The following is a 16,532-nucleotide window of genomic DNA, read 5'->3' on the forward strand; positions in this document are numbered from 1 at the left end:
ATGAATTCTGGGAGCTCCAAAATCTTATCCTTTCCTACTCTCACTCTCTGAAAGTTTCAGTCTGTTATGCGTTTGAAAATTGAAACTTTCAGAGGATCTTTCTGTTAAGATTTCATTCCCAATAAGAACAAGAACAAGAACAAGAACAAAAATTCAAATTGCATTGCTTTCAAAATTCAAATTTTCAGTAACGAAAACATTTCTTTCTTTTTTCGATTTGAAGAAAAAAAAAGATATGCATTCGAATTTTGGAGCTGCAGAGATTGGAAATCAGCACTTTATGGATTCTAATTCATCAGTTTTACCAGTCTTCAATCCTCAGAAGCAAAACCAGAACTTTTTGCATCAACAATTTCATCCGCAGCAGCCGCAGCCATGTTATCATCTCAGTCAATTAGCTCATCCGATTCCGATTACCCACGACTTGTTCCAACGACAGAATCAGCTCCAATTCCAAGCATTGCTGCAGCAGCAGCAGCAGGAACAGCAGGAAGAAGGCAGGCTGCCATGGCAGCCGAGCCTTCCAAGTTTCAAGCTTGGTCTCAGTGAAAGCAGTGGACCACATAACTTAGGATTCAAAAATTGGAAAACCCAAGAATATTACGGGATTAGAAGAGAATCAATGTGGTAATTTTGATCGATAGTGCAGAAATTTACGTGCTTTTGTTGTACTTGTTCTGTGTTTTCTCTGTCTTTCATGCTGCCTTTGTTTTTACCTTCCACGTGTTTGTGTTAATGCCGCAGTTGGAAGCCTCTTGACGCGGTAGTCGCCGACACAACAAACAAAAGGCAGAGGCAGGAAGAAGGGGAGAGTTGCAGAGACTTGGAGGGAAAACACAGGCTTTATGGTGAGCTTGAAGCAATCTATAACCTAGCAAAGATGGGGGAGGCTAATCAGAATCAAACCGGCTCTGGCTCTGCGCTCACCGGCGAAAACTGCTCGAAAAATGTGGAATTTCCTGTGGTTTTTGTTGATCCTAATGGCCTCAATGCTGCTCCAGCTGATAATGTTAGGGTGGATAATGTGTCGGAAGCGTCCATTGGAGAGGAGCGTTCAGTGGGGAAGATTCAGAAGAGGAAGAGAAAGTCGAAAATGAAGGAGCAATTAAGTTCAATGACTAGGTTTTTCGAGAACTTGGTGAAGCAGGTTGTGGATCACCAAGAGAATCTTCATAAAAAGTATTTGGAAGTGATTGAAAAAATGGAGAAAGAGAGAAGGGAGAGAGAAGTGGCATGGAGATATCAAGCGGAGGAGAACCATAAGAGAGAAACCATGGCCAAACTCCATGAGCAGGCTCTAGCTTCAAGCAGAGAAGCTCTCATTGTTTCATACATTGAGGAAATCACTGGCCAAAGAGTCAGCCTTCCTCCTAGGCAAACCCCACTGTTGTTGCAGCCTGATAATGTAAGCGAACCCCAAACCGCAGTGGAATTGACACCCTCCCAAGCTGATCGCACAAATAGCAGATGGCCTCAAAGTGAAGTCGAGGCGTTGATTCTAGTGCGAGGTAGTGTAGAATCGAAATTTGTGGAACTGGGGTCAAAAGGGCATGTCTGGGAAGAGGTGAGTGCTTTAATGGCTTCAATGGGCTATCAGAAGAGTGCCAGAAGGTGCAAGCAAAAGTGGGAGAACATCAACAAGTACTTTAGGAGAACCAAAGACACTGCAAAAAAGCGTCCTATTCAGTCGAAAACTTGTTCTTATTTTAATCAGTTGGGTCAGCTGTACTCAAAAACGCCGACCACCGTCCCTTCATCTTCATCTTCGGTTAGCATGGATGTTAGCATTCAAAGGCAAGGTTATTCAGAGCTTTTAGAAGCCTTTGTAGCAGGGAGAGGGACAGAAGTTACACATAATCTGTCTAATGGGAATTTTGAAATCTCCGAAATGGGGTTCAGTAGGTTGGATTTCAATGGCATTAGTAATGGTAAAGTAGAAAATGTGCAAGGAGACCGTGGGAAGGAGAAGGAAAACGACGAGGATGACGAGAACATGGACGAAAGGGAAGACACGGATGGTGAAGATTTTGATGAATAAGGTAGAGCATTGTCATGGGACAAAACTAGGAAGGTACGCCAGTTAATCATGGCGTGTAGTTCTTTTGTTAACCTAGCAATTTTGATGTGTTTTTGGCTATTAGCTTGAGTTTCAAGCTTTTTTTAGTAGTTTTTGTTGCTGACAAAGTTTGAGGTTGAATTAAATTCTCCTTTTTAGATTAACATATTGATTCATGTTGGAAAATGTTGGTTATGTCTACTATCTCATCGAATTAGTAATTCGTATTCATGTATATGTTGCTTTTTTCACTTTAATTAGGTCATAGATGCAATGAAAATGACAAGTAACCACAACGATCTCTCCGTTAATCAAAACCGGTAACACTAAAAACAGTGTCCCATTTAGGGCAAAATCCGACAGACCTATCCTGTAAGCTATCTCCCGGGAAAAGGACGTGTAGTTTCGAAACTAGACCAAGAAAGCCTGGCAAAATTTTCCCTTTGTAGCACCAAACACAAATGGTAGTTGCCGTACATGGGAAATATTGGATGAAGGATGCACGATAAGCAAACATACGAGGCCATTTTAGTGCTCATATTGACATTCAAAGGAAAAGAATCAAGAACCCAAATAAACTTTAGGGCAGACAAAAGTCGTAAGCTTCCCAATCATTTAGCAACTGCTCCAAATGCAAAGGAGCTTCGGTGGTTGGGGTTGACATTAATGACCCGTTTGTGCAGCTATTCGTGCAATCAACAATCCGTATTCAGTTCACAAAGCTTTGAGAAGTCGGTATGGAGAAACTCAGATACGCTAAGTTGCCCTGCGTTGAGATCCATTATGAAGATCCACCGCATATCACTGTCATTAGTGTTTGGTATAAGAATCCGTCGCTGGAATCTGATTCTGCTTATGTATTCTTTGCTTCAATTCCATCGCTCGGTTGTCTGAGTTCTTTGGTAAAATGAGAGTCGGTTTCTAATGATGACGCAGCCTCTTCAGCGAAGTCTTCGATGGTTTTCCTGTCAGTTCCAGTAGTTCTTGATCTCATTGTCTGTTCGACCTGGAAGCCTTCCGGCTATCCATGATCATCTACATAAAACACCCATAACTAGGACATATTATTTAACGAAGCTTACAAGGTTTAACTTTTAAGTACTAGTAGTAAGTACCTGTTGCCTAAGAATTTGTGGAGCCTGATAATCAGGTCTTCTTCGTCTTCTGTAATGTTGCCTCTCTTGATATCCGGCTTCTGATAATTCAACCGCCTAAGCCTACAACGGTTCCCATATCTCTTCAGACCTGCACCGAATAACGCGTATTTCATAACATTCATGCATTGTAACTAAGAAGCTCGTACGTAGAATCGAAACCAACTCACCTGTTTCCCTCGATAGTTTCCCCCATCTCCCTGACATACTCGAGCAGAATTTGGTCTTCAACATCAGTCCAAGGTCCTCTTCCCAGTCCATCCTTCTCAGTTTATATACAAGGTTTTGTTGTATAATTCAATCTTAATTGTTAATCAACTTTTTAACAACGTGGTTAGAATCCAAAATCCAAAATTAAAGAATTGAACTGACTGCAAAAATGGTATCAGAGGTTTGAGTTTTCATGTGTGGTGAACTCATGCTCAACAACAGCGCTACGTGCAAAACCTTTCATACATGCAATACAAATATCAGGATTCTTTCTGTGATCTTCATCTTCAATTTTTAGTTGTTTGATCATATTTAACTTCAGAAAAATCATATAGTATATCAGAAAAAAAGGGATCCAAGATCAGTTTTACATATTCATTTTTAAAAGAATGGTGATGGAAAATCGGTGAAACAAAAAATCTGCAATACAAATTGTACAACTTGCTGACAAATCCTTGGTTAACACGTATGAATAAGTTCGTTTTTTTTGTTGTTTTAATGAGTTCTTTGCATTAACTTTTGTAGATTGACTTCCACTTCCCACTTAAATTTGTCCGTTGATTTTCTTTTGATCCATTACATTCAACGGTAAAGAAAAAGGGAGTGCAAGTAAAGAGAAATAATTTTATAACGGTAGAAAAAAGTCGTGTTCAAATACAAAATTATTGGTATTTCCGAACTTAATTGGGGATTAGATCTATCTTTTAGAGTGTAAGATATCTCAGATTTTAGCAAAAAATAAAATAAAATAATACAAAACTATTGATTTGGTCGTAGTTGATCCGGCGTCATCAGTTGGACTGATGTGTTACCTAGGTTCTGGCAGGTATGGACTATATGCTTAACTAATCTCTAATTAATAGTGTCATGGAACTTTGTTGTATTATTAATTACCTTACTTAGTTGTCACTTTGGCACCCGCAATGCCACTCTTTGAAGCTAAAAAACAAATTAGGGCCGGCTTGATTTTAGTTCTCCGGCCCTCAGTGGGGACCGGAACCAAAATACTTTTTTTAACTGAAAGCCTGGAACCAAAACAAATTTTTTAACTCTCACTCTGTCAAACGGTGAAAGAAATGGCTAGAAAACAATGAAAGTTGGAGGGTTTGTGGCTGAGAACATAAAAGGGATTTACTCCCCATTTGCAAGCTAGCGACCACAATTTGGTGTTCTTCGATCCAAGTCCCCCAGGACCACCACAACTGTAAAAACCGAGGTTTGGTTTATTAATTTATTAGATGATCGATACCTCATTGTTTTGGTATTAGGTTAGTTATAATAATCATTTTTTTATTTATGACAATGTGATGTTCAAACAAGGATTTCATTGAAAACAAGAACGATTTGATGATTATATTAATAAAACACAATTAGCCAGACTGAAGAGGGTCCTACGGATATTACATAGTTAAAAATATATCAACTTATTGACATTGAGCATACTCTTCTGACGATAAACTTTGAAATCTAGAAGTTTAAAAAAAGTTTTCAATGGAATTTAACAACAACTTCCGAAAGAAATGATAAGAAGTTTTGTATCAATGAATTTCCTTCGATTTATTATATATATTTGACTACTTGGTTACATTAGGAGTTTTTTTTTTTTAACTATCTAGTTGAATTGTTTCTATCACATTTTTGTTATGGACAGCGAAATTCTATGTTGATTTCCATCGATTAGTTCACACGTTATCAACATAGAAGAATAGTTACTTTGAAATCATGATTAAATAATGTAAACTAATTGAAATAATTACTCTAAATCAATAAATTTATCAAAGTAAATATTATATGGTGGACAATAACATTCAAAATCACCTGGTACTATATATATTTAATTTGTTCTAACTAAAAGGGTAATGCTAGAGAGACTGAATTTGGAAACAAAGTTTTGAAATTAAAGGACATGGAAGTTGATGACTGGTTTATCACTTAAACGTTTAAAAACGTGCTTATTCCTATTAGTGATACATCATTTATTTTGTAAATTTAGTCTCCAAATTTAATCTTCCTAACATTACTCTAACTAAAGGTCATGAAAAGTTGTTGAGTAGACAAGAAACGCATAATTAAGAAGGTTTAATTTTAAGCCTATAGTTAGGGGTCATGGTCCAGTGCTCTATAAAAGCAGTTCCACCGTGGGCGATTACCCGATGGACTGGCTCTCAAACAAGCCAGAGAGCCCGAGTGGGGAGGTCCAACGTGTGTTGGCGATGGAGCCCGAGCGGGCATGAGGGAGAGGCTCGGCATGAGTTGCCAGCCCGAGAGCCTGAAGGCCACGTGACGCAAGGCTGACGTTTGGGCGACGTCAGCCATCATCTCCTCTGCATTTATAGGCCTCAACCTTACAGCTACTCGAACTCTTCCGGGTACTATTCGATTAAAAAAAAGTTAAGCTTCCATTTTCCAAATTCTAAACATTTATTTAAATGATTAATTGAAATAATGCTTCCATTTTTCTCCAAAATTCAATCGAATCCCATTTGGGGAAACAAAAACTGATCTCCGTCATCCTTGGAAGTTGCGGAGCCAAACAGCGCGGGGCTGCTCCGACACAGGGCTGATCCAGGAGATTGAGGAGGGAGCCGAGACTTGAACGATGACGTTCTGAAATTAATCGGACGATATAGCTTCACGGCACCCCTCTGCACCACATCGTTTCGCAAAGCCATGGACTACAGAAGTGCAGCAAAAATTAAGAAAGGCATTCAGGTGTGCTACTCTGTTATGTGTCGGAAGTGCAGCAAAAAAAATGGTAGAAGTTTCGAGAGATAGGAAGAGATTTCCAAAAGGAAAAGATAAATTAATAATATAATATTAATTATAAATTTAAAAATTACTAATATTTTATTGTTTATTGTTAGGGCTATTCAATGTAAGGGTGAAGATACAAAAAGCAGTTACTGTTCACTGGATGGATTAAACAGTGAATAGCCCTGGATCTTTTGCAATGGTGGAGTTGCTCTAATTGGAATCTCGCTGTTCATTTATTTCCACAAGACAATCTATACTTCTACGCATCCGTTGCGGTGCAAGTACCTTTTTAATCACGCACTCTATGTTCGGCTTACTGATTTTTTATATTATTCAATATCTGAGATAAAATTCAAGACAACCCAATTAAGTGCATGAGATTTCGGAAGAGCCTATATATATATATATATATATAGGGTAATGATAATTAAAGAGATCATCTAGAGTCAACACTGACGGTTGAAAAAGTCATCTCTCATCCAATCCTTGAGCATTTCATCTGAGAACAAAAGAGGTGCAAGCGATGTCGATGACGGGCATCTGTTCTTCGAGCCACCATTGTTAGTGTTGTCTTCCAACTGCTGACATATTTTCCAGAAGTCTGAATCATCTGGAATATCATTATTTTCAGACACTAAGAGCTCCCCCACATCAAAATCCAACATGCTATATTCTGAAATGGTAGTGGTAGTGTCTTCTAACAACCCATGATTAATCTGATGATCAAGCAGTTGGTCCGGCATGACCAGAACCTTGTTGCACTTTGATGCCTTCGTACGGATAACTGCAAAGCTGTCGGACTTCACCATGGCCCGTGGTTTGGTTTTATTAACAGATGGGTTGGTCTTCTCTGAGTTGTCTCTCTTCCTCTTCTTCTTATTGTTCTCATCCACCTTATTTCCTAATAGCCTTGGTGTTTCAGCACCATTCACTTTTTTTCGCAAGTATGTGTTCCAGTAGTTCTTTATTTCATTGTCTGTTCGTCCTGGAATTCTTCCTGCTATTAGTGACCATCTGCACATATCCACATACAAATATAAAGCCAAATTAAGACAAGGAAAATACTTTGTTCTTTGTAGCCATTCCTACTTGCAGAAAAATTAAAATTTGACATCCGCTGTTTATGTGATTGTATTGATTTACTCTCCCATATGTGTTAACATGTGACTTGCAAATAACGAAGATTATCTACTTATGATTAAAATATGTTAGGGTTAGAAATAAGTGAGAACCTGTTGCCTAGTAGCTTGTGGAGCCTAATGATGAGATCCTCTTCCTCCTGAGTTATGTTACCCCTTTTGATATCAGGTCTAAGATAATTGAGCCACCTCAGTCGGCAGCTCTTTCCACATCTCCTGAGACCTACATCAAATTCATCCACAATATACATTTTTTAATAGGAAAACTAATGAAAAAGATTTGAAAACTTTGAGTTTTAACGATAAGGATAAAATAAAAGGTAAAATGAATAGTATCAGGATTGACTTTTTAGTGTAAAAATGTGATTTTTCGTTAAAGTGAACAGTACTATGAGCTTTTCGTTAAAGTTCCATTTTTTAATTTGTGCAATTCATGATTTTTACCGTATGGGATCAAGATGTAAAAATTGCGATTTTTTTAAAACGAAAATAACAATGAAAAGTTAAACAATAGTACATTCATTCATAAATTCATAATTCAATAGACCCCCCGAACTAGCTTATGCAAATTTCCCTTTGTAATATAGTTCCAATAATTTCACAATATCAATTAAAGCACACATAAGGACCAAAGTTTAATTACCTTAGTGAAGCAGAATCTGCTATGTAAGAAACAGAAGTCACAATTAAACACTATGAATTATCAACTGCAAAGGTGTTTGATTTTGTCGTTATTATTATTATTATTTTGCAAACCTGACCTAAAACAGAGTCGTTTGGCCAGGTTGTTTAAACAAAAACAAAAAAACAAAAAAACAAAAAAAAAAAACCTGTGCGCTAGGCAGCTGCCGAGTTTCATTCAGCATTTCGTCGAACACCTTTGTGCACGAACTGCTAAAAACTCAGACGGGGTCATCGGAGGTGCTCCCCTCCCCAGCCAGCTTTCCGGCCTCCACGGGGTCAACTGACCCCTTTGGATCGGTCACTGCTAGTCATAGATTTATATCATCGTTTTTCTCCAAGAAAAATTACCAAACTAATTAAATTACATTTCATATATATGCTACTCACCAGCTTCCTTTGGAATCCTTCTCCATTTTCCTTCACCATGGGTTTTGATGTAATCTGTGAGAATTTGATCTTCCAGAGCAGTCCATGCTCCTTTGTTCAGTCCCTCCTTAGAGCAACAAGGACTTCTTCCCATTTTAAAAATTTGGAAAATGGCAATCTTATCTCTCTTTTTCTCTCTCTATATATGCGGTAGCTGTCTTTCTCTTCCCTCCTGGTCCCAAGGAAAGATGGCTTTCTTATATGGGGACCTTGATGCCTATTGAGAATTGACAGATCTTGGTACACAATATCCCACCCACCCTTTATAAGTGAAGCTTTCTAAGTACTTTCATTAATAACTAAAGAATTACTGGCACATTGAAAATTGAAATTGATAATTGAATAAAAACTAGTAAGTCAATGTTGCAATTATAAACTATTTTGACTGCATTGGTAGTGCCTATGAGTAATTAATCAACCTTTTTTTTTAAGAGACTGCTAAGTTGATTAAGAAATGTCTTCACAAAAATTTTTGAAATTTTCTTCATATTATTTCAATAAATTTAGTATAAAATATCGTTTGTACAAAATATAAATTGCTTTTGTGTCCTTAAATGGTATGCTAATTGTAATTAAATAACGCGTTTTATCGCGGTGAAAGAAAGAAATAATGTTTATGTACTATGGTGTGGGTTCGATTCCCACTAGCTCCCCTCCCAGACTCTCCAAACATTTAACAATTTAACTCACTAACGTTCTCGTTTGTAAAAAAAATCCTATATTACTTGGTTGTGATGTTCGTTATAACATGAACAAATCACGTTTAACCCAAAATATCTTCCACAGAAATCCTGACAATGTGCTATCAAATGCAGAAGGAAATAGTAGTTGATCGCACTTAACTACTCCCACATGTAAAATAGCAGCGATATAAAAATATAGTCGTCCCTACATCCATGCTGCTGTGTTACCAAAACAATTTGATTTCAAACTCAACGACCACCACTACTCCTACATAGATAGATTGTGGTGGATGAGTATGGCTACGTGCCTTAAGGGCTTGTGCGTTTACGTGAAACTCTAGGCCCTGCACCTCTGCCTCAATGGGCGTGACAATTCATATCAGTGGACACAGAAGATTAACGATATTTGTGTGGAATTCATGCAAGGTAGTCAGCATTTATCTGCCCTATATATGAGTCAGGTCCATATAAACTAAAATTTTCCTTAAAAATATATAAAATATGAAGACCTAATATATGAGTCAGGTCCATGTAAATAAATTTTCCTTGAGAAACTATAAAATATGAGACCTACTATTTTGGAGATGGGAGGAGCAGTTTCTGTTTTGTTTTCGGGTGAGTTATTATATTTAAAGGTTGGTGTCTGTATAGCAAAAAGTTGGAAACGACAGGAAGGGAGATCATTGGGGACGACCTTTTGTATGTGTGTGTGTGTGTACACACAGCTAGGTCCCTCGGTATTGAATTCCTCATTGGGGACGACCTTTTGTGTGTGTGTGTGAGTACACACAGCTAGGTCCCTCGGTATTGAATTCCTCTAGCTAGGTTAATTGTTTTCACAGGATTGACTTTCCAGGCTTTGCAGATCTGGCGGTGAATTCACCAGTTCCTAATTAACTAGGTAGATATTTACTCCTTTCTGAAACTGCCACTTCTCTCCCACACTACATTAAATCAATGTTGAAAAGCCACAGTTCGATATCTCTATCTCTATCTCTGACATTGGTTCCATTGGAATATGCTGTTTTTTAATTAGGGTTTTGGGATGGGAAAACGCAGAGTCTCCCTCTAGCATCTCTCTAGTGTTGGTTCCATTGGTCTATGCTGTTTTCTTATTAGGGTTTCTCTAGCATCTCTCTAACGTTGGCTCCATTGGTCTATGTTGTTTTCTAATTAAGGTTCATGTGTTAAAGTTTCAAAATATCACTAATTGCATTGATATTGTCTTCACGTGATTTGTTTTGTAAGATGATCAATGTAGAATTTTAACTTATATTCATCATTAGGTAGGGGAACACGCACTCTCTATCTCCATTGGTCCCATTGGTCTATGCTAGGGTTTCGGGATGGGAACCCTAATTGGAGTACAATAATGGAAACAAAGTTAGGGGTGTATTCAATTGAGAATTTGAGAGATTTTAATGGATTTATAAATCTATGGATTTTTGTAGAGTTTAACTGATTTGTAGAGATTCCATATAAAATTTTGATTCAGTTCCCTCAAAATCTCATGGGGAGATGTGAGATTTGTAGATGCTTAAAATACACTACAAAATCTCTCCAATTCCCTCTAATTCCTCAACTTTTCCAAATTCTTTAAATTCAAATTCTAATTGAATACACTTGAAATGTTATAAACTTCTTTAAAATTCTAATTGAATACACTCAGATTTCTAAGGATTTTAATAAACTATCTTAAAATTTTAATTGAATATGTTTGTACGATACTTGACCAATCCTGAAACTACCGAGCATCGTTCAACGTTATACCATTAAGGACCCAGAAGAGTTTCCCTCCAACCAGGAGGCCAATCACAGCGCGACACGTGTTGACATTAGAAGCCAATCATAACGCAACACGTGTCAACATCAGAAGCCAATCACAACACGACACGTGTCAATGTCAGAATGAAACTAGAAATTCTCTTCTATAAATAGAGATCATTCTCTCACAATATTTCCTAATGTCATTTGTACTAAATCAGTTATTAGTACTCACTAAATGAGAGTTTGAACCTATGTACTTGGTAAACCCTTCACAATTAATGAGAACTCCTCTACTATGTGGACGTAGCCAATCTGGGTGAACCACGTACATCTTGTGTTTGCTTCTCTGTCCCTATCCATTTACATACTTATCCACACTAGTGACCGGAGCAATCTAGCGAATGTCACAAACTTAACACTTTCTGTTGTACCAAAGTCCTCACTGATTTTGTGCATCAATCGAATACACTTTGAATTTCAGAGAATCACTTAAAATCTTGATTGAATACCCTTAGATTCATTAAAAGAATTAAAATCCCTCAAAATCCCAATTGAATACACCCCCCTTAATCAAATCCACAATACTATACCAGAAAACAAACGCAGTACAGAAACCAACAACAAAATTTGTTTATCCAATAACTACGCATAATTAAGAGTATGTGTGTGAAAAACGTTCCATATATTTTGGGGTTACGCATTGACCACATAGTTGAAGGATTAATTATGAACTCACGATCGATGTGGGGTTTGGATTAAGAATCATACATTAATGAGCTAGAAGGCAAATTCAAATTGATTCGAAAGAGAGAGGTCAGGCAATTATTGGTACTTTCTTAACGGTTTAATTAAGGGATCGAATAATTGTAGTATGATCACATAATAATTCATGCATGTATATTACAGTCTATCATCCAGGCCTATAGACTTACTACAACATAGGCTGAGGCGCCTGTTACTGCTCTTATTATACGCAGTAAGTACGCCCTTGATTAAAATGCTATGATAGTGAAGGACGTTGTGGCATTTATTATAGCTTCAAAGCTTGGTGTGAAGTTAGGATTTGTTATTGGTTTTGGTTTTACGCACTCAATAGTTGCGGGATGTGAACGTTGCCTACGAATACTCAACATCTCGCAACAATCCCACGATTATTCTCTAATTCAAGAACTTATCTTCAATTTGGAATTGGAGCATACAACTTAGGATGCAAAGAATATATAAGTACAACCTTCTTGCATTTTTAATTTTCTTAGCACAAGCCTGAAGCAAAATCCTAAGCAACTCCTTAATCTCCTTTATTCAGTACTGTAATACACATAATTTCGATAATGCCATTAGGCAATACATATTTGTTAGAGTAAATTGTAGTTATGGTCCCTTAACTTTAACTCAATTGGAGCAATGGTTCTTCAACTAAAAATCCATTACTATTGGTCCTTCAACTCATCAAAACATGCAGCTATGATCCCTCAACTAAAAATTCATTACATTTGGTCCCTCAACTTTAATTCAACTGGAGAAATGGTCCATTAACTTTAATCCAATTGTAGCAATGATCCTTCAAACATAACTCGTTTTGACAAAAATTTTGATGTATAGTTGACGAAAATGATCATAATTACACACTTTGATGAGTTGAGGGACCCTAATTATATAAATGGTTATTCCAACATAACTTATTTTGACAAAATTTTGAAGAAATTGATGAAAAGGACTATAGCTACACATTTTGATAAGTTGAGGGACCAATGGTAATGAATTTTTAATTGAGGGACCATTGCTCCAATTTGATTAAAGTTCAAGGACCATTGCTACAATTTACTCTATTTGTTATTTACTCCATAAGCCATTATTCCTCAGCTATCAGTGATTAAGCAGCCATCTAAGATCCATCACCAGAATCCATAGCCATATTCTCCTTCAAGTATCACTTCATAACTCATGACATCACACATCCCAAACCCAAACGCATTGCTCGGCTTTGCAAAGTCAGTATCCAGAAACTCAGAGAGGCTCATCTCCCTAAAATCTTCCACCAATATTTTCCCAGCATCTGGAATAACCATCTTCCCTTGATTCAGATTCTTCTGCTATGATGTCAACTAAATTGCCAAGCATGAAGGACCCCTATGCAAAATTATTATTGCAACTGGTGTCATTTGTTAGTTTTTCTTCAACTTTTGATTGTTGTATATTGTGTCTGAAAACTCAGTGGAGGTGGAGGGTCTACATGATAATTTATCTTCCTGTTGTGGTGTCTTACATAAATTGTTATTCCAGTAATTCTTGATGTCATTGTTTGTTCGTCCTGGAATTCTCCCGCTATTGGAGACCATCTACACCAATCACAAAATTTAACCGTAAGTAAATTAGTAATCAAATTCAACACAAATTAAAGAAGAAGAAAAAGGAAATTGGTCGAAATGATCATTTATCAAATTCCAATTCACGAAATTGTTAGTTTTGTATGTCGATATTTAATTAATTTTGGTCAATTAAACAATTGGGATTTAATTTTTGATATTTTAACGTATTTCAAAAAAAAAAAAAATATATATATGAGTTGAAGCAAATAGGACAATACAAGATCTGTTGCCTAAGAGTTTGTGGAGTCTGATGATGAGATCTTCTTCATCTTATGTAATGTCGCCTCGCTTGTTTGGTCTCAGATAATTTAGCCACAGCAGCCCTGCATCATGTTTCCGATTTCAACCAAAGAACGCATGAGTTCAAATCTCACGTATGATAATGGTTGATAAACATAAAAATGAAAAACGTCGTCGACCATGATATTCACCTGCTTGTTTAGGAACATTGCTCCATTTTCTTTCACTGTGTGCTTGGATGTAATCTGCAAGCATTTTGTCTTCAAGAGCAGTCCATGCTCTTCTCTTCACTCCTTCCTTGTGTCACGGGCCGCATGTTAAAAACAAAGAAAATGCCCAAGACATCATATATCTAAGCCCATAAAGCCTTGTCTTCATGGAAGCTTCTGGAACGTCCCGGAGAAATCAAGAACGTGGCGGAGCATTCAAGATAATCTAGGGCATTCCGGAACATTCCACACAAGTGTACATATTTAAGCCTCACCTAGAATAATCTAGATTAGGCAAGTTGTATCTAGAACTATGCTAGATATTTTTGGATGTAAGTAGGGGATTCTAGAACCCTCCATTGAGGAGGTGACTTAGGCCTATAAATAGGAGGTAAGGCCATTTGGCCAAACCATCCCAAGAATTGTAAGCAATTGTAAAGTTCTCTTAACTTTCAATACAAAGCTTCCTTTCTCCCATCTTCTAAGTGATCTTAGCATTCTCCAAGCTATCTTAGCTTTCTTTGTGATTCGATCCGGGGAAGCGAGGCTTCGAAGGCTTACTTAGCTTGTTCATCGAGGTATTCAAGTCTAAGTGCCGCACGGGCGGAAGGCTTAAAGAGTCATCCCGTGACAGCTGGTATCAGAGCCTAGTTCGTGAATCACTTGAAGGAAAGTAGGATATGGCAAGTGGAGAGACGGTGTCCGGAGTCTCCGAGCTAAGGGAGCGTGCTGTCGAGGTCCAAGACGTTGCCAAGAGCAAGCCAAAGTTAAAGGACTTGCAAGCATCGATGGAGACCATGGAAGAGCGACTCGAGAAGATGGAACGAACCATACTCGAGTTCGATACTCGACTTGATGAGGACGTTGTCGACAAGGAGGAAATCCAAACCATAGTGGACAATGGTAAGGATGAACTGCGTGGCTTGGTGGAAGGGCTACGAGATGAGCTCCTTGGCGCTCTCAACACCATGGCAGACAAGATGCGGAGGGAAGTCCAAGTTCACCTTGACAACATAGAGGCAAGGTTTGTGGCGCTTCAAGAAGAGATAAAGGACACAAGGGAACTTAAGGGAGATGTGGCGTTTTGTAAAGAAGCAGTCGTGAAGCAATTCGTGCAAGGGCCGAGGGAAATCAAGGCGTTGGACTCCAAGGTAATCGACTCCTTTAAACCCAAATCCTATAATGGGAAGAGAGAAGCAAAGGAGCTTGACACATTCGTGTGGAACGTGGAACGATACTTCAAGTACCTGAAGCTTGAAGATGACGAGTCCAAAATCTCAACGGCAACCATGTTCTTAGCTGACAATGCCCTTATGTGGTGGCGTCGTCGGAGCATGGAGATTGAGCAAGGTACGTTCTCTCTCACCACTTGGGATGAATTTAAGAAAGATCTTATGTTGCACTTCTATCCCCAAAATGCCAAGTACGAAGCCAAGGAGAAACTAAGGTGGCTCAAGCAAACGGGGAGCGTCAAAGACTATGTCAACGCCTTCGTGAGCTTGTTATTCGAGGTGCCCAACATGTTAGAGGAAGACAAGCTCATGTACTTCATGAGTGGACTGCAAAATTGGGCAAAACTCGAACTACAAAGGAGACACGTGCAAACATTGTCTGATGCCATTGCCGCTGCCGAATCCTTGATTGAGTTTAAATCAAGCCACCAAGGTGATTCCAAGTCCACGGGGAAGAGGGGTAACCATGAGAGAAGTGGGGGAGAACATAAGTCGAAGGACAAGGCCGAGACAAGCAAACCGAAGGAGAAGAAAGCCGATAAGCATGACAAAGGCAAAGGTAAGTCTTGGCAACCCACTTGTTACCTATGCGACGGCCCTCACATGATGCGAGATTGCCCACAAAAGAAGGCCCTTAAGGCCATGGCTTTCAAGGAGGACAAGGTCAAAGAGAGTAACGATGCAACGATGGGATGCATCCGTCTACTGAACGCCATCCAGACAACCCTCTCACAACCTAAGGCTCAAGTTGGGGGAGGATCATTGTTCGTCGACGTCAAGACTGGTGACAAGACGACGCGTGTGTTGGTGGACACGGGAGCAACACACAACTTCATGACGTCGGAGGAAGCAACAAGGCTTGGCCTCCGAGTCACAAAGGAGCCTGGTAGCGTGAAGACGGTAAATTCCGCTGCCACCCCTATTGTTGGAGTTGCGCGCAATGTACAAGTAGACATTGGCGCATGGAAGGGAGAGATCGACTTCACTATAGTCAAGATGGACGACTATGGCGTAGTCATTGGGTTAGAGTTCATGGACAAGGTACGAGCCTTTCCCATTCCCTTCTACAATATTTTCTGTATCCTGGCCGATGGAAGACAACCTTGCCTAGTGCCATTGGAAAGGCAAGCCAAGAAGTGCACCCAACACTTGTCGGCAATTCAATTTGCCAAGTCTTGGAAGAAAGGCGAGGCCACATTTCTTGCAACCCTAATGTTGAATGAAGGGGAGGAGAAGTACGGGCCTTTGCCGAGACAAGTGGAAGACGTCCTGGTGGAGTTCGCGGACGTGATGCCTAAGGAACTGCCTAAGAAGTTGCCACCAAGGAGAGAAGTCGACCATGCGATTGAGTTGGAGCCTGGTGCTAAGCCTCCCTCCAAATCACCTTATAGGATGTCGCCACCCGAGTTGGAGGAATTGAGGAAGCAACTCAACGAGCTACTTGATGCTGGCTACATCCAACCCTCCAAGTCCCCATATGGTGCACCCGTCCTGTTCCAACGCAAGAAAGAAGGTAGCCTAAGGTTGTGCATCGACTATAGAGCATTGAACAAGATTACCATCAAGAACAAGTACCCACTTCCGTTGATCGCCGACTTATTCGATCAAC

The 16,532-nt window shown here is 39.0% G+C and overlaps 2 protein-coding genes and 1 long non-coding RNA gene across 3 annotated transcripts; 1 reads left to right on the forward strand and 2 right to left on the reverse strand.

Annotated features, from left to right (window-relative positions):
* On the forward strand, positions 1-2,220 carry LOC103455782 (trihelix transcription factor DF1-like). The gene is made up of 2 exons (XM_008395372.4): positions 1-627; positions 745-2,220. The coding sequence occupies exons 1-2, from the start codon at positions 236-238 to the stop codon at positions 2,036-2,038; spliced, it is 1,686 nt and encodes a 561-aa protein (XP_008393594.1). The 5' UTR covers positions 1-235; the 3' UTR covers positions 2,039-2,220.
* A 4,261-nt stretch (positions 2,221-6,481) lies between these two features.
* On the reverse strand, positions 6,482-8,634 carry LOC103455783 (transcription factor MYB1-like). Its single transcript, XM_008395373.4, has 3 exons — positions 8,385-8,634; positions 7,407-7,536; positions 6,482-7,188 (listed from the first exon to the last, which is right to left on the reverse strand). The coding sequence occupies exons 1-3, from the start codon at positions 8,515-8,517 to the stop codon at positions 6,621-6,623; spliced, it is 831 nt and encodes a 276-aa protein (XP_008393595.1). The 5' UTR covers positions 8,518-8,634; the 3' UTR covers positions 6,482-6,620.
* Positions 8,635-12,993: 4,359 nt separating this feature from the next.
* Positions 12,994-13,594, reverse strand: LOC139192323 (uncharacterized). The gene is made up of 2 exons (XR_011576398.1): positions 13,461-13,594; positions 12,994-13,212 (listed from the first exon to the last, which is right to left on the reverse strand). It is a non-coding gene; the product is annotated as an uncharacterized lncRNA (long non-coding RNA).
* Between the last annotated feature and the right edge of the window lie 2,938 nt (positions 13,595-16,532).

This window comes from Malus domestica, chromosome 15 (assembly GCF_042453785.1).
Source record: "Malus domestica chromosome 15, GDT2T_hap1".
Lineage (NCBI taxonomy): Eukaryota > Viridiplantae > Streptophyta > Magnoliopsida > Rosales > Rosaceae > Malus > Malus domestica.